We start from the raw sequence: 24,793 nt of genomic DNA on the forward strand, positions 1-24,793 counted from the left end.
ACTGCTTGGGAATTTTTTTTTAAATTGTGTGAGGGAAGCAAGATGACTGGACCTTTGGGAGGTAGGAGAGCTACAAACATACCCACTGTTAGGTAAGAAACTCATACACTGCTGAGTGTGCACAAAGTCTCTTTGTCTGTCAAAGCCAAACTTAGTCTTGTCCTGGATTTCTGTTGCCTTCGACAGTTAATCAGCTTGGACTAACTGCACCAGCTGAGTATTCTTCATTATCAGAATGTGTTAAGATCCACACTTTACCCCAATATGATTTCTGACAAAGCTGACCATTTCCTGGAAAGTACTGAAACAGGTAACAGGCCACTAGTATGAAAAGAGTTAATCACAGTAATAAAAAATTCAACAAACCCTAGCTGCACCTCAAGCAGAAACAGAATAGACAGGATAACAAACAAGACATTTATGAAAAAAATACTAAAATTTAATTCCACCAAGCAGAATTTAGTGAAATGACTACAAAATATTAGAAACAACTCAATGTTTATTGTAAGTATTTTAATAGTACTGTAGGTAAGAAAGACAAGCTTGCAGAGCAGGATCAGTTTAACCAGAGAACTACTTACAAAGGACCTACTTGTGCTCCCACAAATATCAAAAGCATTATACAGGCAGACTTCAAAGAAAACCAAATTTGAGCCTTTGAACTGTTATTGTATTTTTACAAAAGTATGTATCTCAAAGAAGTAATAAAGGACAAAAAAAAGTACCTCCATTCTATGCCTTTTAGGTGTATTCCTACGGAGGATGTCTCTCAGAGTTGCAACAGTCTTCACTTTGTACATTGGTAATCTTTTAAAACTAATGGTCCCCTTGGAATTAATAACAACTGATATAAAGTAAAACAACATAGCCCAAAAAACAGTTTATTGTATAGGCCTCAAAGAAAAGTAGACTGTCAGAAATGCCATAAAAAAATGTCACTCCTACTAAATTTAGGAAAATGCAGTTACCCTCAGTCCTCAACTGTTGCTGTAAATATACAAAAGGGGCCAATATTACATTGGATTTTTACTCTCCTTTGTTGCCTTTTTCAGAATAAAACCATGGTAATGTGCTATTAAAAACGATGTAACTAACTCTTTCATATGTAATTATTTAGTACCTATACTATGTTTGTACCCTCTCAATATATCATGGAATATTTACTTAAGGATATTGTTTTATCAGATACACTGGCTAAATAGTTTTAAATAACATTATTACTGCAATTTCAGACTATGTCAGCTAAGTTCAAGTAATTTTTCATGAGATCTTTTTATTTTAGTATTTTCTGAGATCAAAAGGTAGAAGCAATTTTGGCTTAACAGGTGAATCAGTCCCTCTCTTTGCTGAGATAGGAGCAGTAAATTCATAAGATTAGAGAGACAAAACAAAAACAAAAATTGCAGTTACAACTCCAGTCCTGGCATAGATGAGAAAAATGGTTAAAATCATTCACAATATTTGGGCATACAGACCTGCAAATCTGCATGTATCAAAATATGAGTCTATGACCTAAAAAGCCTAGCTTATAAAAGACTTGTTTGTATCAATATAAAAAGGGAAATTCACCATGTGCTTTACTACAACCTTAAAGCTTTTAAAATGTTATGCCTAATGCCACTCGTAATAGAGCCAATGGTCTTTAGGTAGAGACAAAGTAACTAGATATACTGTGCTTACAGAAAATGCATTTCTGTCACAACCATGACTACGTGATGGTGCATTTCAGTTATTATATCTACTTAAATTTGCATATATCAAAAAAAGATGGCAAAAGTTATTTAGTCCAATCAACACAGTTAGACTCGTAATTTTTAATTTTACACATATATTCTCAAAAAGATTATTTTATGCAGCCTGTAAGAAAACTAAATATTAGTAGCTGATATACTGCTGTTTTTCAGGTTAAGTGAAAGTTTCTGGTCCTGATCACTTTATAGCCTGTAAGAGACTGACCACGCTGGCCCTGCTCCAGTAAAGAAGCATAAGCACATGCTGAATAAAACCCCTGAATTCATTCCATTCCACCACATTTGGCAGATGGCACCTTCCACAACACATTTCTCCTTGTTCTCTGCTAGAACAGGGGAGTACACCACCTACTGAAAAAACACAGGTCTCCCACACAAATCCTGATACAGGAGGGACTACATGCATACACTCACATGCTTTTCTAGAGGAAACCACAATGTACTTTGCAGTGTCATGCCCTTAGAAATAAAAACGTCCACGTACCTTCCTGAAAAGTAAGCTCCTGAACTATCCTTCAGCACCTGATTTCCACAACAGTTTCTAATATCCTTTTCATAATTTAATAGATGCTCTTTCACTTTCATCTGAAAATACCACGTAAGGCAGCAAGTATGGAATGACTGCTGAACTGGCTGCAGTTTGGTACCGTAACTCAGCAATCTATATATAGAATAACCATAAAGTGCTCTAGAATTGTTTCACATGAAAGGTGCAAATAAATATTGTGTCCTCTTACGTGATCTCCCTGGAGACACATAGTCCTGATGAGCCCACACTTGAGAGTATCCTCAAGTTGTTACAGCAATTCAATAATTACACTGATTTCTTACACTGAAGACTGCTTTCTGCAGTATTTACTGGGGTTAGTGTCTCACAGCATCATAGCCAGCAAGCCTGCTGCTTGCCCTCCATTAGCTGTCTCGATGGATCCAAACACACTTATCTGGATGGGTAACAAAAGGTACAGTGCTACTCTGGAGATCTGCACAAAAATGGTCCCTTTAACGTGCAGAGCTTGGGGTTGTTAGCTGATTCCTTCTCATTGCCATTTGCTGAAAAGATGAACTGTCAGCACACTGTGTGTCATCATTTCCCTTTAATAGGCTCAAAATTTCAGGCACTGAGTACAGCACATCTCCACAGTAGAATGCTGATAGGTCTATCTATTGTCAAAATTATCCAGGATTTGGATTATACCATTAAAATATTTCTGACCTATGTCTATATAATGCATGGTGCAGCACTGTAGTGCTTATAATCCCCTGTTCCCAAAAGATCTAACTATAAATGGGAAGCAACTTTATTGCTTTTATATATGAGAAATTGAAGCACCAATGAGCAAGCAAAGTGTGTCAACATAGAGTCGAACCCCTAAATGACTCTACAGATTAGATTCTGTTGCAGTACACAGAACAAGCAGTATGCTATATTTCTACAGAGAAGTTATTTTATACATTAGAGGTAAATCCTTTTCCCACCAAAATCAAGGGAAAACGCCCACTGAATGGAGTATGATCTGGATTTCACATTGTATTTCGAACTAAACTCAAGTACTTTTTCACACATAGCAGAAGTACTAAATAGCCTCACAGCATGCTTGATGCAGTCTATTACAATTCTGAATGATAAAAATGCAATATCAAACACACATTTTGCCTTCTTCAGGTTTTTTCTCTTCACTTTCTTGTGGTTCACATGACTGCTGTTTTCCTTAACCGTGACTACTACAGACTAAAAAGGGAAAAAGAAATAACAAAGAAAACAGAACACAATAAATCCTATTACCCAGTTGACTGAATAAATGTAGATTATCACCATGTCCATATCAAACCACCATCCATGGCTATCATCCTCAAAGTCCACGTAGTCCATCCTGTGAGCAGCATGTGGGAAATGCCTTCTTGTTACAGTATCTGAGCGTCTTTGAAAACCTGCTGAAAAACAAACTAGGAGATAAAAGTCTTCATAAAAGCAACCAGACTGTGTAAAAAGAAAAAAAATGTAACCGCTCTTCTGCCAGTTATTTACAGGATGTACGGAAGCAGGAAATCTGACACCTCACTGTCAGCTATCCTCACTTTGCTGGACAAGCAGCTCTCTGTGGACTTAGATTTTGAGAGATTTAAAAAGTAACCCTGTTTTCCATGTCTTGAAAATAACACATGTGATTGGAAGTGGCACTCTCTAGTATAGTAAAGTAACGCTATCTGCTTATGTTATCCAGACCTGTGAACACCTTTCCCTTGGTGACTTCTTCCACTGAATTTGATTCAGTGATCTAGAAATGAAAGGCTCCATATATTGTAACTAATCTCTTTAGTAACTAATCTCTGGATTCTTTAAGTCTACTCATCTGAATTCTTCAGTAATCGACACACATCTGTGTGTGTACTAATAGTTCAACAGCTCAAATACAACTGAATACCTATTTTTAGTATTTGATTTTTTTTTTCAAAACACTCTTCTAAATAAATCCTGCTTGCTTTAGTATTATGTCTCTATACGATACACACCAGGTTAAAATTAATTTTTTAAATTACTGTTTGTATGCTGATAATACCTTAAAAACATACAGACAGATGCAAACACAGCCTTTCAACTGGAATTAAAAATCCTGTGACTCCAAGAATGGCCTGAGTGTGGGGTCCTGCCAAAAGGTGCTTCCTCTTCATCCGTTCCCTGACTTCTATAGAAGTACTATAGGAGCATAGTTCCTGCATATATCAAGATGCGAGGTTAGAGAAGCATTCGTGCAGCTGTGTTGGACAGCAGGTTGTGGCACAGGAAGAAGGCTGGGAGCAGTGCCGCAAAGGCAGAATATCTGTCCCATTCTGACGAAGGACAAGGAAGGAATGCTGTCGTACTGGTCTGGATTTTTGTTCCATTTTCAGGTAACTTTCAATCTTTATGAAGCATTCTTGGGTTTTGGAAAAGAGGTCCCTGCTGAGCTGCCTAGACTCTTCTCCTCTGCACTGACATCTTGGGTTTTGGTGGGTAGGAAGCGTCCCCTTCACTGTGCACCACTGCACACCAGTGTGCCTTAGTGTGCGTTCCTCAGTTGTAATCTATTACTGTGCTGCCTTACAGTCCAGCTTAATTAAGCTTCCTTAAAGTTCCTCAGTCTTCTGGCTTTGACTAATATAAATAACTGTGAATAACTGGTGTTCACATGCCAGTAATTTCATCTTAACATTCTCAGACCTTATTCAAGATAACCGAGAAACACATTTTTTAAAAAGTCCTAATACAGAACTTTGCTGGTATTTCAGTATTTTTCCTTTTCAGCGGTGGATATTGACTGTTTCTTTGCATTTTTTTCTGAATTAATATTTTGCCCAGAACTTTTGTAGCATAATTGTTTCCATACCTTCCAAAGAAAAGTATTTTCTTTCTTTGCTATCTTTTTTAAGACAGTACATCAGAGACCTTTTGAATGCAAATTACGTAAGTAAACTGGTCCTCCTGTATTCGTTCAATGACTGGCTGATTTAGAAATTTGACTAGACTACTGAGACACAGAAATTCTTCCCCTAGAGAATCACCCATGGTTAGACATTATGATATTATTGCACTTCTTTTTACTTTTAATTTTTAATGACAATTTGGATCAGTTTGTCATGTACAAAGTTTCCAGATCTGTAGACAATAGAATCTCTCTAACATTATTTGTCTTATTTTGTAGACTGTACATGAAATCTTCATACTAGTCCAGAGAGTGATGACCTTTTATGATGGTTTTCAATGACTTCAAGTGGGCTAAGATTTGCCCTACACTAAATAGGCTATACTGACTGTAGGAAAAAAAGAAATTAAAATATTTGAGGGATTTTTATACCACAAAATTTTATGCAAGTGCATGAGCTAAGAATCTGCTTAAAGATGTTGAAGATCTATTTAAAGTATGATGTGGACCCCCTTTTCTTTATGTTATGCTTTAGATTATGTTAATTTAAAATTATGTTAATTTAAAACAGTGACTTTCATTACTGAAAAATAAAATGAGTAATTCTGTAACAAAATTCTGGAAAACGTTAGTCTTCCTTAAATATCTTTCTGCCAAGATGTAATTTACTTGAAAAATGCTCATTTAAAAACTTACCTCAATTTCAGATGCATATTTTTCTTACTTTCTTTTCTAACTCTTTTTAAATATTGTCAGCTAGAAACCTGGATTTATGTTGCTAGGTTCTACTTTTAAAATTTAATTTGCAAATGGCATTAATTTAATCACTAATGCTATATCATTCACTTCACCTTTTACACATGACTTTTAGTATATATTATCCTCTCTGGAGGGTCTTAGTCAAGACTGCTACCCATGCTTTCTTTTTATTTATTTCTATACTTAAAGTAAATACAACATAAAATGCTAGAGGCTGGTTTTGGATCAACAGGGATAATCAAGGAATTACGCAAACATGTAGCTACATTAGGTCTGATTTGGTAGTCCTTGCCTTCTAGAGGATTTGGAGAAATGTTATCCTTGATTTGTATGTTTGTGCAACTCACCTTAAGCAAACCTGCATTGAGTTTATCACAGATTAGACTTTGTAACGTAATCATTTCACACTCAAGCAGAGCAGTTTCAGTATAGGAAACTGACTATTCTCTAATTGCTCTTCCTATAGAAAGCCACAGAAAAATTGTTGGCGCTGTATTAAAAGTACGTATACAATCAGGAACTGCTTACTATACACACGCATAATCCCCGTGGCTTCCTGAATGTGAGTAAAGCTCTTCAAAGTTGACAGACAGTTTTGAGGAATAGATCTCAGTTCTGTTGCTGAAGTAGTCTCTTTTTTACCAACTATAAATTGATTAAGCTTCAGCTGAAAATGTCAACAGTAGGACTATTACATAAACTGAATTCTATGACTGAACAGGATAACCAAGAATGAGAACTCTTTCTTTTTCCTGAAGTATATTGCCAAATAAACTTGGGCACAGTACTGAAACCAAGGATCAGATTTAGAAACCCTGTATGATCATGCACAAAGGTTACTGCAGACTCTATTACTACCATCTTTAATAATTTCTGACATGAAAAATACCTTCAGATGTCTCTCTCTCCTCAGGTAGATTGGAATAAGCCATGCCTCTGCGTTTGATTCTAGCCATCTGTAGATAAAAACTGAGAGCTGTAGAGTTCCTAAAAAACTGTACAGCAACATGGAGCATGGGTCTGAATTACAAAACAGAATAGCTGAGGGAGCTTCAAATCACTTCTAATGTATTCGCTCCTTTTTTAAAAAGAAACCCTATCTTATCTGATCAATACAGTTCCTTAATAATTTCTACACAGGCATGGATTTGTTAAAATATCTATTTTACATCACTTTTTTTGTGGATGCCTGTGTTGCTATATTCTGAACAAGAACTTGCACTCAAATCACATGAATATGCATGCACAGCGCCAGCGGAGTCTGGCAGACTGTTAAGTGGAAACCTGTTACTAGATAACAAAAACAATGTTACGTGCAAATCACACTTTTATACTCACCAAAGCGTGCAAATCAAAAAGGATTTTCACCAGAGCATCAACAGGCACACCTGTTGCATGTGTCTGTGCCAAAGTTTTTGGAAGCTCCTGTTGCGGTACTAGCAATACACAAAATAGGACTACAAACAATTTAAAATATTCTCCCAATTTTATAAATTGACTGACCTCATTTTGCTATGACTAAAGAATATTAGATATGAGATGGAAAATTTTACTCTAAAAATGTGCCCAAATGAGTAATCACAGAATCACAGAATCACAGAATCACAGAATAGTAGGGGTTGGAAGGGACCTCTGTCGGTCATCTAGTCCAACCCTCCTGCCGAAGCAGGGTCACCTACAGCAGGCTGCACAGGACCTTGTCCAGGCGGGTCTTGAATATCTCTAGAGAAGGAGACTCCACAACCTCCCTGGGCAGCCTGTTCCAGTGCTCCGTCACCCTCAGAGGGAAGAAGTTCTTCCTCATGTTCAGACGGAACTTCCTGTGCTTCAGTTTGTGCCCATTGCCCCTTGTCCTGTCACTGGGCACCACTGAAAAGAGCTTGGCCCCATCCTCCTGACACCCACCCTTGAGATATTTATAAGCATTTATGCAAGCTGTAATAACCATTTACATTACTAGTGCTCATGTAAAATTAAATTACCTATGAACAAGTGTTCTTAGGTAATCAGATGTACCAAGATCATTTTGACGCAGTCTCTTCTTTCTGATTGAGCTGCAGCAGGTAGATAGAGCTACTGAAAGACTGTAATAAAAAAGCCAAGTAGAGACCGACACCTTCCCACATCTGCCCTTCCACCAACTTAGGACCCTAGTGCTTTGGAAGCTGTACTCAGAACAATGCCTTAAAATGGTATTGATAGGACTTTCTTTCCTTACTAGTGTCTGTCCATACTTTAGAACCAGATCTCATATTGCCTCCACTTACTGCGCTGTGCGTCCCTTGGTGGAGGAGTCTTACAGCAAATAAATTGATTTCCCTTCAGATGAAACCAAACCAGAAGAGGAGCTCCAAGAGCTCTGATGTGTTCCAGTAATATGCTTCAACCACTAATGGGCCTTTAGCCCTTGGGATTGGAAGTAAGTTGCCCCTGTTCCCTAAAATGCAAACATGGACATCTGGCCCTTGGTGCCAATTGGTTTGCCCTATCTATTACAGCTAACATAACTGCTAATGCAAGAATGCCTCTGAGAGACAGTGAACAATCTTTCCTAAAACATCTTTATGCCATTCATAATTTTATAGACCTCTTGTATCTGTCTTCTGTAATATTCTTTCCAAACAGAAAACCTGTAAATTTCCTTTGTATGGAAAAGCTTCCATACCTCAGATCATAATTTCCGTATTATTTTTCACTGTGCTTTATCCTTCTTTGAGATGATGTAATCTAAAATTATATGCAAAATTGGAGATGTGGGATCACCAGAAATCTAGACAATGACATAATGTTTCCCATTTTGTTATATTCTTAATAATAATTCCTGTTTACCTTTTGACTATAGCTGTGCATTGAATGTTTTCAGAAAACTAATCACAGTATTACCCAGATCTCTTTCTTTAAGTGGCAACAGCTAATTTACATTATTATTATGTAGATTGCATAGCCTCTGTGGGCAACTGCTCTACCACTTGTCTTCCTCATGATGAAAGTGTTCTCTTTACTTGCAGTCTGAACGTCTCATATCCATTATCACTTATCCTCCTAACAATGCACCACTGTGAACAGCTGGTCTGTCCTCTTGATGGTCTCCTTATAGGTATGGTAAGGCTGCCTGGAGATGCTACCAAAGCCTAACCTTCTCCAGACTGAACAAGCCAGTTCCCTCAGCCTCTGTTCACATGACTGGTGCCCCAGGCCCCTGAGCATCCTGATGTCCCTCTGCTAAACCTGCTACAATTTACTGCTGTCTTTGTTGTATTGGGGTAGGGGGAGGGCAAAACTGCAGTATTTTAGATGTGGTCTCCTGAGTAGCAGGGGACAAAAACTTCCCTCATCTACTGCTGTTCATACATTATCCTCCTGTTTATAATGCCCAGGATGCTGTTGGCCTTCTCTGTTGCCAGGGCACACTGGCAGCTCATGTTCAGCTTGCTCTCCATCAGTATGCCCAGGTCCTTTCCAGAGAGCTGCTCCCTAGGGCGTCAGTGCCCAGGTTGTCTCATTGCCAGGGGCTCTTCCTTCCCAGGTGCAGGACTCAGCATTTGTCCTTGTTGAATTTCACAAGGTTCCTTTCAGCACATTTCTCCAGCCTGTCTAGGTTGTCTGAATGGCAGCCCTGCTGCTGAGTCCATCAACCTGTCCTCCCAATTTGTTGTCCTCCACAGATCTGATGAAAGTGCATTCTGTAGCCTCCTTGATGTTGCTGATCAAGAGAACTGTTAGCTATCAAGTTCATATTTACTATCATCAGTGAACTGAATAATTTAGTATCACTAATAAACTTTATCCGATGTATATGTATCACTTTTCCAAATAACATATGAACATTCTGAACTACACAGACTGCTGTGGGATTCCAACAACAATCCAATGTAGTTTGCTAGATGCTCTTTCATATCATATTTTCCATGTTCTAGCTTGTTCTGATTTTCTTTATACATGCCCTGCTGAAAAGGATTTTATCTGCGGAAGCATCTGCTTTGCTATTTCAGCCCATTTCTCCAGCCTGTCTTGATCTCTCTGAATAGCAGTCTCGTCACCTAGTCTACCAACCGCTCCTTCAATTTGTTGTCATCTGGAGACCTGATGACAGGGTGGAGAAATTTTCCAGCATTCTGTACTTTTTTCAAGGATACAGTGTTTTCATACTGCTTTCACAAACAAGGTATCATCCCGAACTTCTTGCGTAAACACCAGCCTTCTCCCATAGGCACATCAGGCAGCCTCATATTCTGGTTACACTAATACAATAGCTAAATTGAAAGATTTGCTCGTTAAAATGAGCTATGAGATCTCTAATTCCAACAAAGAAAAAAGCATATATTGCTAGAGAGGTTTATGTGATGATGGCACTTATCCTAAGTGAATGCCTGCAGCCATGTCCCATTAACTCCCCATCTCATGTCCCAAGCTTTAACTGTGTCTCAAGCTCTCCACCAAACTCCAATGCCAAAAGCATCCAGTTCCTTCCCCAAACTAAGGCCACTCAACTCAATCACCAATGAGATTTTTAGCTTTTCTCCTCCTGCACGAAAAGCTTGAACTTTCCTACCCTCCTGGTTCAGATATTTCAGCTCCACACACCTATTGTCTCCGAACTCAAAGTCTCCTTCTTTTTGCTAGAGAGAGCCCTCGAATTCCAGACTTCTCTTGCCCCAGGATGCTCACCAGAACCTCCAGCTCTCCTATGCTAAAACGTCCATGATCACTTTTCAAGGCCTTTCTCACTACAAAGTCCAATCATCTTCCCACACCTCCCCTGCTGCTCTGCTCCTACCTTCCTCTCACTTTCCCTCCGCTTTCTTTGAATATTTCTCTGCTGTTGTCCTTCTGATTTTACCCATGGGCTCTCATTGGCTGCCAGCAGCTTACATCCATGGATGACTAAACTTACTTGATGGCCTAAACGTCTCTCCAATCCTCTTCCATCACCAAAATCCAAGTCCTACTTTCTGCTAGCAGGTGGGCTTTAGAAAACCTGAACGTAAAATATGCTTAAGTTGGACATAATCCTTATCTGGAACCATTTTTATATTGACTATGATGTCTGTCTTACTAGCTATAAGATTTTTGCAGGACTTTTGGTTTAAATGTTGAAATCTGTGACAGTCCCGGAGAGGTAAACTGTGTGTAAACAGTTATTTGCACAAGCATAAAATGCCATTTATTGTACTCACTATGCATACAATACAGAGCCCTTCTGCACACGAATAATCAGTAGCACGCAGGCAATTTAGCCTGGAATACACAGTAACTGTTTTTCAAGATACAAAAGCATGTTGCCTGCAAAGGATCTAGAAAAGGAACTGATTACTGTGAAAATCTGAAAAAGCCTTGTTCTGAAACCTTTCACATGTGACACAAGATTTGACTACATAAGGGGCACTCCTTTTTATAAGGCAGAGTGGTTAGGAACCACTGTTCTCCACTGTTACAACTAGCATTTTGATTTGTGACTTTCATAAGGCATTTGACATAAGAAAAAGAACATCATGCTACAGACAAAACTATGCAGAAATCCCAAAATGTGGTAATGCCACTAACTGACATACATTCAATCTGTTGAAGCACAAAGCTTATAAAAACTGCAGTCCTACAGAATCAATCACCAGGCAAAAAATGCTTCCTGCTGATCAGTGTCAGCATAACTATTGGTGCTTATCATCTCTACTCTCTTAAAATTTTATAAATCCTACATGGATCTGTGAAAAGAATATGAACAAATGAACCAGAAATCACTTAGCAATTAAAAGAAGAAGAAAAAAAACCCCAAAATCATTCACAGCAGTTCTTGTAGCAGTTAAAGTTCTTACAAATGTTTATTTCATACTGCTCTAACTTTCCACATTATTTTCACAATTATAAATATGGCCATCTATTTCTTTATTTGTGGCTATTCTCTGACTTTTTCTACAGAGATATGTAACCAAAATAAGCCCAGGATTTAAGGTTATATACTACATACATAAAAGCCGTACTTGAGTTCAGCATTTCTTTGGAATGTTTATTGTTAATCACCGAAATTAACACCCCTCAGGCCTTCAGGACAGAGAGGAGGCAAGTTATAATTTGAAGATTTTTTCTTCTCTGAAATACCGTAATTTTGCTTCAATCAGAATTACAAATTTTTATGCTTGACAAAGAGATCTGAGAGTTTTACTCTGAATAGAAATAAAGATGAGATTTTTTTTCCATTCACATACAGTTCATTGAATTTTAGTGAGGATTATTTATAATTGAAGTTTCTGCATGTTCCTACCATTGGTTTGAATTTTAAGACATAAATATACAGTCTCTGCCATAAATTAACAGTAACATTCTGAATATTAAGTAAACAACCAAACAAAAACTTGTGAAGGCAGCTACCTCTTGCTATTTTACAGACTAATAAATCAGCTTTTACCAATAAAAACACAAACCACACAGCTAGCTAGTATATCTTATTAAAGAATCAGGTTATCGGAAAAGTAAACAAGAGAAAGCTTTAAAAATGAATGATAAAATCCAAAAAAGCCATATTAAATGCATGCATACACATTTTACTTCAAATATTTTGCACAACTAACATTTTCACTGATTTATTAAATATGAAATCTATTTACCAATTTTATGAGAAATATTCAACAACTGCCATGCCTGGTCCCTCCCATAAATTCAAAGCAAAACCAGAAGAACGCATGTTTTCTATCTTGGGCTGTTTATTTCCCTGGAAGTAAATGCATCAAGAAGCAAGAGGACTGTGGGAGGGCAGAATGAGCGTAGAAAACATACTCTGTCCAAACATCTGTGATTATTCTATAATTATCAATACTCACAAATACAAGCTAACTGACTAGTTTATGTGCTGGGATGAATACTAAAAGAGGAGTAACTGATCTCACATTTCACAGTGCAAAAAGTCATTTGATTGTGGAAGTCATGAAGGAAATTTGATAGTCAGTCTGCAAGCATATTTTTTTAAGTAATTAAGTGAATTATTTGTTTGTTTTTTCTTTCTTCCCCTAAACCATAACACACTAAGTACCAAATGGGCAGGACACCATATAACAGCTTTTTAAAATGATTTATTGCAAAATCTACTCTCCTACTTTAAAACTAATTTATTTCAAAATTGAATGAAATAAAAATAATATACAGATGAAATAAAAATAATACACAGTAATTGAAATGCATGTCCTTGTTTTTCAGGGTGCAAACTACCTCTATGAATAAATAAAACCCTGGCTTAACTAGCCTCCCTTTGACCATACCTTGTTCTGACTGCAATAGCTGTGATGACTGATACCAAGAAATGAAGCTGCATGGTACCCTGTGAGATCGCGTCATGGATTTAAACACACAGTTTGCACACATTCTAGACCATGAGATGTTTTTCTTTTAAGTTTTCTACATGTATATTGATGACACACGTATCATACAACGGAGAATGGACTGAGAGCAGCCCTGTGGAAACAGACTTGGAGGTGCTGGTTGATGAGAAGCATATTGAGACTCAGCAACGTATGCTGGCAGCCCAGCAGGCCAGCCGTATCCTGGGCTGCATCAAAAGCAGAGTGGCCAGCAGGTCGAGGGAGGGGATTCTGCCCCTCTGCTCTGCTCTGGAGTCCTGCGTCCAGCTCTGGAGCCCTTGGCACAGGAAAGACATGGAGCTGTTGGAGCGGGTCTGGAGGAGGGCCACCAAAATGATCAGAAGGATGGAGCACCTCTCCTCTAATGAAAGGCTGAGAGAGTTGGGGCTGTTCAGCCTGGGGAAGAGCAGGCTGCAGGGAGACCTGATTGTGGCCTTTCTTTCATTACTTAAAAGGAGCCTACAAGAAAGATGGAGAGGGACTTTTTAGAAGGATATGTAGTTATAGGACATGGGGTAATGGCTTTAAACTGAAAGCGGGTAGGTTTAGATTTGATATAAGGAAGAAATTCTTCCCTATGAAGGTGGTGAGGCACTGGCACAGGCTGCCCAGAGAAGCTGTGGCTGCCCCCTCCCTGGCAGCGTTCAAGGCCAGGCTGGATACAGCTTTGAGTAACCTGGTCTGGTGGAAGGTGTCCCTGCCCATGCCAGGCAGTTGGAACGAGATGATCTTTAAGGTCCCTTTAAACCCAAACCATTGTATGATTCACTCTATGATTCTCTAATTACAGTAATTTTCATACATTTGCCTTTAAGATGGGGATTTCTAAATGCTTTTGTTCAGATTTGCATGTAGATAAACTGTATTTTAACAGTGAATTTAACTTGTGGACAACCTCTCTCCTTGTCATGACAGTGGAGACAATGAAAACTAGGGAATCTCAAAGAGCAACCTGAAGTATTTAACTTTCGGTGGTATCTGCACCAATAATCAATATGAAAAGTGAATTTTAAGAAGTATTCAGAATATTCTGACTCTATGAATTTTCTTATTGATTTTTATCTATTTTCCATTTCTATTCCACTGTCTCTGTACTAAATCTCTTACTCATCATGGTCTTGAACCCTGTTTATCACTTACAACCTCTTCTGTTGTTCTTACTTTTTATCACTGAACATTTCTAAAACTCCTGTGGCAATTTTTTGTTTTCTTTATATTTGTCATCTCCCCAGCTCATGAAATACTATATTTCAGCTATCAGCAACTCTTGCTAAATTATTATCATAAATGCCTTCACTCTATTATATTGCTGTAATGGCATCACCTCCCTCTAGCTCCATGCTTCCCTACAACTCCTCTCCAACTACTTACATGGCTTCAGGCTCCATTTGGTTGGACTGTTATGGTACAAAATATGTGGAGGCAAAATCTATTGATGTTTATATGTAAGCTTAATATAATAGCTCAAGATGACTGAATAAGTTTAAAATAGCATTTAAAAGTTTCTCATACCGATGCTTGTCTCTAGCATGCCTGGCACACTGTTCGATTCTTTTTAGATGCTTATTTCATGACTTGCATGATTGCTATATTTTGTTAAACATAATAATATTGATTAAATACTAAAGATCACTTAACAACCACTTTGCAGTTTTGTTATACACTGCTGTCCACAAGCCTTTCAGTGCTTAAGGCTTTAATTTTTGAAGCCGATTTTAGTGGAACACTGTCAGATAACAGTAATGCAAATAATTTCTTAAAAATAAATTCATGAATTGGCTCTACTTGTCTGAAGACAGGCTCAGTCCAACAGCAAAGGACACAGGGAATACACAAGATAGGCATGACAGGGCCTCGCCACATCCCTCTGTAAGACAAGACTGTGTATATCTACACAAAGCATTTAGTTTATTTATAAATCTTGCTGTCTGGCAACGTGCTTCCCTTAATTCCTCCAGGGAAACTGGTGAATGACCTACCTTGGAGCCATGCCATTGTCTTTGAACAAATTCATATTCAGCTTTATCTAATGTCAACCCCAGAAAATCCTATTTCCCATCTAAGCAAACAAAATAAATATTAGTTCCTCCAGAGAATGAAAAACACACAGCACAAGACCGTATTCTGAAAAAGCTGGCATAGTTTTTTCTGAACTTAACCAGTTTTTAGGAAGCTGACCAAGGTTTTAAGGAAAGAGCTGTCTGAAAAGCGTTCACATATATTCAACAGAAAACTAAAAATAAATTTTCACAATGAAAAGTTAGTTAAAATGTTATCAAGAAGAAGATATTTAAAATTAAAAACATATGTTTATGAACTGTTAAAAAAATCCTTCCTTTAATCCGTCATTAAATGTGTAATGGTGGTTATCTGTGACTTTTTCTGGTGCCATTTCAAACACCCATCTTCATCTCTAAGATGATGGGCAAGAACATTCCATCATCTCAGCTAAGACATTCACAAAAGTCTCACGACTTCACTCTGCTGTTTGCTCATTTCTTGCTTCTTTGAGAAGGTATGCTTAATCTGGCTCTGATCTAATAAAAATGCAGTCATGTTTTCTTGCTCATTGTTCTCACACATCACCTTGAGTGCTTTCATACTTCTTCTCTTGCCCCTCATCAAATTCAAATTTCAGCTTTTGCTTTCACTTTTAAAGGTCTCCAAAACTCTGCCTTGCCCAAAAAATGTTGCCTCACTTTTTATGATTACACTATGCAAGCACCACATTCCTGCAGAAATCTTAGCAGTTTTCTAACCAATAAGTGCTCTACGATAAAACTGATCTCGTGTTATTGTCCAAATTTTGCAATGGCGTGGATCTATCTGTGCCCTTGGTACAGATGTATGAAATGGAAATCACGGGCAGAAACCATGTACTTGTTTGTCCTACTTTCCTCTCTGTTAACTCCTTGATAGTGATGAAGCCAACTGATACCTCTACAATCTGTCCTCAGCCAAAAATTCTTTGTTATTCTTACAGTAAATGGGATTTCTATGAGACATCGAACCTAAGGACTGAACACCAGGCAAACTTAACTTTCAAGGTAAGATGTGTTTACACAAGCAGAGTCGAGACTTTTTCGGGGCTAGTCCAGTACAAACCGCTCTCCTACGCAGTGCATTTCAGCGCTAAGTGGATCGGGGGAGTGCGCTGGGGAAGTATATCTGACATGACCTTTACAAAACATAATTAGTTCACAGCTATTTAGGAATACAACCAATTTTACTGCTAATTGCTCAGTGGCCATGATCTCTCTTTTTGTCATTGTATTTGGCATAGCTGGCAAGAATCATTCCCCACTTCCACTAAAATGCATGGAATTAGTACTTGCTAATTCCTGACAGTGATGAAGACAGAAGGCATATTTCCTTCCGAATGTTCACAGAGATTGGTCATAATCTCAACTAGTCTCAGCAGAATCTTACACAAAACATAAGAAAAATCAGACCAAGACATATTTTATACTTTAAACAGATTCTGTGATGAAAGACTATCATGTCAACAAGCTAGTAATTCAAAGTTTACCTAGAGTGGTTTAACCAGGATTATGTATTGCTCTCAATTATCTTTATAGGGCAAATAAATACTTATATAATCTTCTTTGATAAATACATAAAATCCTTTTACAATGCCTACGTTAAAATTGTAATGGAAGACACCATGGTCATCAAATTGTAGGGTAGAACAGGCACACTAAGAGTAGACTAAAGGACTTCCTACCCTATCATTCTTTCTCTGACAAGGTCAAACAATCAGGAATTGGTGAATGGTGAGGAAAGAACATAAGAACAGGGCAAGCATATTGCAATACTTTGCTGGTATTCTCTCTCAGCTCCCAGGGACTTGCAGCTCAAGGATCTCTGCAGGCAAATGTGGTATCTTTGACTTTAATACACTTCACTCCATTTTTCTTCCAAAAATCTGTCATTGTTTGAACCCGTGCTCTGGGGTAATGATAACTTTATTTAATGTCCTCTAGTTCTTTTATTATGAGACTGTGCATAACAGCAGCCCATTCACTTCTGCCATGCCTCTCATGATTTTAATTACTTCTATCATCCTCCCTCTTTAATCATCTCTTGTTCTGGCTGAAGCATTCTAGTCTCTTTACATATTCCTCATCAGGAAGTAATTTAAAACTGACATTCTTATTTATCTTCTCCGCACCATTCCAGTTTACTACCTCCTTTTGGGATGAAAGAACACAATGTAAACATTGCTGAAGATCACTCAGTACTCTGACAGTCTTCTGCTACTGCTTGCACTTGGCTTTCATTTTTATTATGCTGAATATTTCAGTACTGTAAGCAAATGTTATCACCTCCATCTCTAGCAACAAATATAGTACAAACTGTACTGGATAGTACAAACTGTACCATATACCCATCCAGGACCAGACTGCTAATGTCCCTCCAGTGAGAAAAATTAATCACTTTGTTTGATATCTTTTAACCAGCTATTAACAGATGAGAGGACTTTCCCTCTTATCCATAACACTGCTATGTTTTTTCAAGTATCTTCAGAAAAGAACCTTCTTAAAAGACTTTTGGAATTTCTAAGATGCAGGGTGAAAAGCAGAATACTCCTAATACCACTACAAGTTCATTTGGGTCCCTCTGGTACAGCTGTGGGACCATGGCTGCGTAAGAGGTCTAAAATGTTCTTCATTTGTCTTACCAGCCAGTATGAACACTTGGTTGCCTAAGCAGAACTAAAGACACCAATCCAACATCCATTTAGGGACGTGCCAAGAAATATACAGGGAAAAGCTACAGTATGCTTTCTGGCCATGGTCATTCTATCACAATCCTTGGTGTTGCATAATTATAGCTATCAATATTGCTGGTACAGCAGTCTTCTAATATCACAGTTAAATGGAAGCAAGCAATCCTGATGACACATACAGATTAGCTAGAATTTGATTCTCTTCAATGCACCAATGAACCAATAGAGATGACTGAGCAGCCATAATTTCTGAGAGTTATATCACTCTCCTACACAGGCTAGCTCAGGATGCAGTCTCCAGGACTGCAAAAAGGCTACGAAATATATTTTGCAATGGGACTGCAGCTCTGAAGAAGTCTCTAAAGAACAGCCTCTGCAAAACAGCTTAAAAGATAAAGCTACTGATACACAATGCATTGTACTAACACTGTTGGCAAAACAGCAGGGACAGAAAGCGGCAGTGCTAACAGGGCTGAAGCTTAAGACATCTCTGTGGCACTGACCTTTGTACCTTAAAGTTCCCCTTCCATTTTATTTTGTTTTTCTTTCAGATTCACTTCTGCTTGGTGAGGTGCACAAGTGAAGGCTTGAAGGCTAGTCAGAGCACAGCTGCTCCGTGGGACCCAAGAGGGACCTTGGAATCAAGAAATCAGTCTTGTGTTTCTTACCAGTGACCTGCTGGAGTTGAAAGGACTTGTGGGGAAGGAAAATGGTGCAAATGTCAGTGACTGCTGACAAATCAGCAAAATGACAAAGTTCAGTGCAGCTGATCTAAGACACACTCAACCAGCAGTGCTTGGATTCTGTACTTTCTGTCTTGGTGTGCTATAGCCACAACAGATGCTCAAAGACAACACTTCCCAGTAATGTGTGCTTCCTTGAGGTAGGAAAATCACTTACTGTGAAGACTGCAGACTGTAAATGCATCTTGTGAGAAATGCCTATGTGCAAATTAGCTTTTTGTGATTCCACAAGCTATACTGAAGAATGTGATGGATCCTGGCTAAAAAAGCAAAGCTTTCTGGTGAAGAAGCATTGCATGGTCCCACAACTGCAGTCTTGAGTAGTATGATGAGTAGTATGACAAGGGAACAAGCAACTTAAAAGAAAGACATGAGGAAGTAAGGACACTAGATGAAAGAAAAAAGTACAGTAAGGAAGGATGTAAGGGTTATTCTGAGACACTGCTTATACTCCAGCATTACTGTTTACAGATAAAACCAGTGTTGCACCTTCTATTTTCAGTAACGTCTATCTTGTTTCTCTTCTCAGTAGATCACAGCATCAGAAACCTGAAAACCAGTATCACTTTTTTCTTCTTTCTAAACAGAGAAGTATGCACTTAAAACCTAGCTGAGATAATTTTATAGATGCAAATATTCACAGTTGTTAACATTCTTCCTTTATTGTCTGTCTAACTGAAGTCATGATAACAAGAATCTCAAATCAAGAAAGGAGATTTTGAAGTGTTATGCCCAAATGTTAAAGACAGAGAGATACAAAAATGTATCAATAGGTATCACTAAAAGCTTTCATAACATTTCTTCGTTTTTAAAATACATAGGAAATTGCACACCCTTTTCTCTAGAGAATAATTACATAAAAAGACAAGGTAGATGTGACCTACTGAGGTGGTGGGAATTGCCACTGGTATTAGCAGGCATTGAAAACATTGCATCTCGCAATCCTTGACTGATGCAGAAGTTAATAGCTTTTTATTAAGTCACTAAACTGATGACATCAATAAAGAACAAGCACAGATTTCATTGTATGCAACGCTGAGGGAATGTCATCTAGATTAGGCATTTAAAAAAAAGGAGATAAAAAGAATTGCTCTATTTCTAAATAGGCTTTCCCACTTTCAATTTAATAATAATATTTTAAATAAAAACATTAGCATAAAAACAGTTGGAGGGAATTTCCTATTAGCCTAAGAATAATTACATGTTGAAATAGTCACCAACAACTGTCACTCATAGGTTTCATAACCCCCTCTCTAATTCTGAACACCTAGCTATGTACCTGTCTTCAGGGATACGTACAGTCTTTCTCTACACGCAGACAGCCAGCACCTTTTTACAATGTTACCATCACTATCTTGTATTTCTGGTCTCTTCAATGTAGTTCTGTCTCAGATTTATGCAACAGCTTTTGAAGTAATCTTTTTAGGCCCAGTGCACTAACTGTCTCAGTCTGTTTTTTTAATTCTTGCACTTGACTATACCAAAGTCACTGTCAAATTAAGTATCATATTTTCAGTTTAAATGATCCTTCTCACTTCTTTTAGTCCACACTTCTGGTATCAAATTACTTTTGGAGACTTACCCTTAGTTTGTGAACTTTCTGTGACTGTACAGTGTTTATAGAATGTAACTCCAATTTAGTGGCATGCAAAGGCTACACTTCTGATGTTATTAAACTATAAATTGATGATAACAGGATCCAATCGAGCATATTTGCTATTAACTATTCTATTCAAAATACACTATTTATCTATTTTAAAATCTTTTTAAGGAAACTGTTATCTGAGATGTTCTTTTCACTGTGCAATTATATTTTTCAAAAGCTATCAATACTCAAAACAATAGCTAATGTAATATTTTTGTTTATCTGATAAACAGAAGACATTTTAGTAGAATATTTAAAATTAGCTTGTTAACTTTCACATATATTAAAAATCGGACTGGTAAAAGTAGATTGGCTTTCATTCTTGAATAGCATTTCCATTTTATCATTAACCTATCCTTGACCAAATGAAGCACACCATATGCAAAGCAATACCATATGTAAAGTTTATGAAACAAATCGGAATTCTGATAATGATTTCAATTGGAAAAAACCCACAATGCAGTACAAGGACAAACTACTCTGAACCAATTTTCATCAGCTTCAAAGCACAAAACTGCTTCAGTGCTGAGGTTTCTTACTTCTTGTATAAAAACTCAAAAGCTACAGATGTTCAGGGGTTTTTTTTAGTTAGAAGATAATTTTACTCTCCTCGTGGAAATTCTCATATGAAAGAAGACTCACATATTGATTACAAAATCTGTTTGGCTCAGTGAATCAGTTCAAGAAAAAATGTAAGGCAAAAGAAAAGACACTTGATTTTACCTAGCAGTCCTACAATGTTCAGAAAGTCTAAATTGTTCTAACTGTTGAATTTTTTGTGTAATCTAGGCTTCTCAACAGCCATCTTTCCCCCCTTGCATCCCAATCTAATTCTGAGGTCTGATTTTATCAGGTCTAGCATCTCTAATGAGCAGTTTACTATTCAAAGTTTACCATTTTTATGCCTGGAGTATTGAAACGATCTTGTGGAAGAGGTTTTGTCATATGGAAAACTGGAATCATGCAAAGTTTAAAAAGAGCTGTTGGATTCTCAGTGACCACTGAACCTGCTGGATATGAACTAGACAAAAGACCATATGCATTTCTAACAGGGACACAGAATTTCTTCTTTGACAATGGAGTACTGTTTTATAAAAAGGCAGTTATTCTCTCACTCAAAACTATATGTTTTCATTTCTTTCTAAGCACTGTAATGGTATCCCTTTTCACTCCAGTCACTCTACTCATGTATCCACTCTCTTTTTCTTCCCATTCTTTGTATTTTGCCTTCTGCAGCTCTAAGATCTTAGTAGGCTGTTACCATCCTAATTAAACAAAAATTAATCCAAGTAGTCTCTTTTCCCCTACCACTCTCAGTGATATTAGGGCTTGTGGTTGCGAAGGGCATCTATTACTGTGTTAGAAGTCTTTTGCTGCCAGCATGCTCAGACTTCTATGCCCGTAAAGTCCCTGAGAGCCTCCTGAGGTAGGGAACATCAGCAAAGTTAAGAAAACCAAATATCGATCTTTACAGCTGTCAAGCACAATCTGGATGTAAGCCCAAAAAAGCAGTCCAGGAAGAAAATAGTATACACTTGTGTTTTGAACTGACACAAACACTGCAGCAGCTTTTATTTCGATAAAGTCAGAAGAAAGAGACACGGCAGCAACACTTGTATTTAAGACAGCAAAGACAAAGTTTCAGACAGCTATGTGGTCTGGGTTTCCTTGTAACTAGATCTAATTGTGTTCCCACTTAGTGTGGGACTTTCAGGCTATCCTTTGGAGACATGTAAATCCAGCATTCTGAATTACCTTTGTGGAATGACACACTCAGTTTTCAGGTAGCACAGTACTGTACGCAGGAAGTTGTATGACCTCTCCAGATCTTCCTTTTATTTTTAATTATTTATGTTTTGTACAAAGCTCAGCATGGTAGCTTTTCCTATTTGTGAATGACATAATTCGTATGACACTACGGAATATATATGAATTATGTCACATACATAAAGTAATGCATTACAATAAACCAGTAAGCTTGGCACCAACATCCATGCTACATTAACTGCTGTTGGAGAAAACAAATACTTTGTTTTTCCTGCAAACAGCTTCCCCTCTGAGTAATATCAAAGATGATCTACCAGTCCCCAAACTTCTAAAGTCTCCTCATCTTCTATAGAGAGAAGCATTTATGGTTACTTTCAGTACCAAATTGTGACCTTGTGTGACACAGTTTTATAAGTGGAGGACCAGAATTTATCAAATTCGACCTGCAGAAAGGCCTGGGTTGACTCACAAAAGGAATATAAAAAAGATGTCCTGTTTTATTTCTTCCACATACTTTTAGAAGCAATCTGTATTGTTCTTACAAACAGGAAAAATATATCTGCTGGAAAGATCCAGCACTACAGAAGGTAACTGTGTAATTAAGATGAGCCTGGTGAAGAAGGCCATTAGACTGAAAACAAGGAAACATGCATAAACACTGAATCCCACATTTCAGTGGTCTAACTTAAATGTTTTTCAGTTAACAACCAGTTAATAACCACGAAAATGTTTAAGTGTGGAAGTAGCAACAAGAGGACTAAGCTTTCTTCATATAAAAAGCTAACACATGCACACCCTTTACTCCCATTTCACATGTATAAACCAAGCAACACAGAATAATACATATGATATTACTCCAACTTTTTTATATAACTTCTTTCATAAAAGACTGATCCTGATTTTTTTTTTTTGATCGGTTTTTATTTACCACACTCAGAACCAGCAACTTTTTTCCCAGAGTAATTTTAGTTATTCCACTATGCAGACACAAATTTTTCCAAACAGGACACTATATACAATTCTCCTAATAATGTGCACAATGTTAAAGATTTCAGAATAAATAAAACGGTACTCACAGAACTTGTCTTCTTACAATTTGCGGTTTATCTTTATAGTCAGAGCACTGTTTGTGTCTCATCCAAGAGAATTTAACTCCGCTCTACTTTAATAATCACCCATATCTGATTTACTATGGCATGTATTAGCTAGACACTTGTTTTCAACTATTATACTCAAGACTGTGTGAAGTTTAGGGAAAAATTAAAAAAACTTACCTTCAAAAACTCTGAAGGCTTTCTTGCAGCTTGGTAGGGGCCATTTTGCAGAATTTGATTTTTGAAAATTTTCTTTCAACTTCAAATATTCCATAGGGAAAAAAGATTTGGTAGAGTTGTTCAGTTCTACAATAATTAATGAGAAAGAATGTATACATCAACACTGCAAATATAGCAATAATTTGCATAGGTCTACACTACAAAATAAAAATGTCCTATCTACTGTGTAATCCTCTGATTATAACATCTCCTAAATTGTTTTAAAATCACATAAACCCAAGCATTTCCAGATATAGCAAATACAAGTCTTAAACATGCTGTTTTGACTGTGTTCCTCTAAAAAACGCCTTTAGGAAAGACGACGACAAATTCTACCAAAATGAAGTACATAATAAATCAGGCTCTTTAACTGACAAAACAATGATGACCTCTATGAATGAAAATGACATCTACCAAACTGACTGTGGTATTAACTCTCAGTTCATATTGGTTTTCATTTAATATAATAGTCAGTAATATAAAGAGAGGGGAAGAGTCTGAAAATTCTTTTGGAGATTTTTTTAAATGTTGCAGATTAATAGGAATTAAGAACACATTTGCAGGATGATTAATGACACATTGCAAGAGTTGACATAATTTACTAATCTCAGGAAACCACCAGCTTCTCAGGATACAGTTTCGGGAAATACCTACATGGACTGCAACTCAAAACTGTCCAAACTAACCTGTACATGGCAAAACAACAATGGAAGGCAATTTAAAAATAACCATATTTTCTTACCACAGAAGAAAAGTGATGTGCTGAAAACAGAGTTGCAAAGCTAGTAATTAACAGGGAAAACTTCAAAACTCCCCTTTTAGACCCTTCAAACAACCATGGCTCCAGATAAATGCTAGTAATAGCCGCCGCTACCATCATTCTTAAAAGAAAGAAAAGGCCCTCCACAGGTCTTTGAACAAGCTTATGTATTATTACTTTACCTGGTTCATTGCAACTGTGCATACTTTCTCAATAATCAATATTTTATGAAGGATCAAATCATTTTCTCTGGCAAATTTGATAAAGCTAAGTTGTTTGTGAGCACTAGCTTTTTCTACATAAGAGGAAGGCATTAGTGGATTGGAAGCTAAAAAAGTATGCTGGTGTCACTCTAAAAATTCTCTGTATTTCACCGTGTCAGAATGCAGGTAGAGTGAGGCTACACAACACATGCAGAGTACAGAAATCTCTAAATCCTTCCATCTCATTATGTGAGAACATCACTACTGCACGCATAAACCTCTGTCAGCGAAGAGAAAGAGGCTATTTGCTCTCCTAAATATAAAAGGAACAAACTGTGTACTTTTCACTAGCGTTTTTTTATTTTTATGT

At 37.4% G+C, this 24,793-nt stretch overlaps 1 protein-coding gene across 6 annotated transcripts in view; it reads right to left on the reverse strand.

Moving 5' to 3' along the window:
* Nucleotides 1-252: 252 nt before the first annotated feature.
* The window catches only part of RNF180 (ring finger protein 180), a 75,212-nt gene continuing 50,671 nt past the window's right edge, over nt 253-24,793 (reverse strand). For 4 of the 6 annotated variants that reach the window (XM_075447309.1, XM_075447308.1, XM_075447304.1 and 1 more), the window contains exons 6-7: nt 23,422-23,547; nt 253-3,686 (exon numbers count right to left, since the gene is read on the reverse strand). In XM_075447309.1, the coding sequence (XP_075303424.1) occupies nt 3,484-3,686; nt 23,422-23,547 (329 nt within the window). In that variant the 3' untranslated portion in view covers nt 253-3,483. The remainder of the gene's footprint in view (nt 3,687-23,421; nt 23,548-24,793) is intronic. The other 2 variants (XM_075447307.1, XM_075447306.1) reach the window with 1 other exon arrangement.

This window comes from Opisthocomus hoazin, chromosome Z, assembly GCF_030867145.1.
Source record: "Opisthocomus hoazin isolate bOpiHoa1 chromosome Z, bOpiHoa1.hap1, whole genome shotgun sequence".
NCBI lineage: Eukaryota > Metazoa > Chordata > Aves > Opisthocomiformes > Opisthocomidae > Opisthocomus > Opisthocomus hoazin.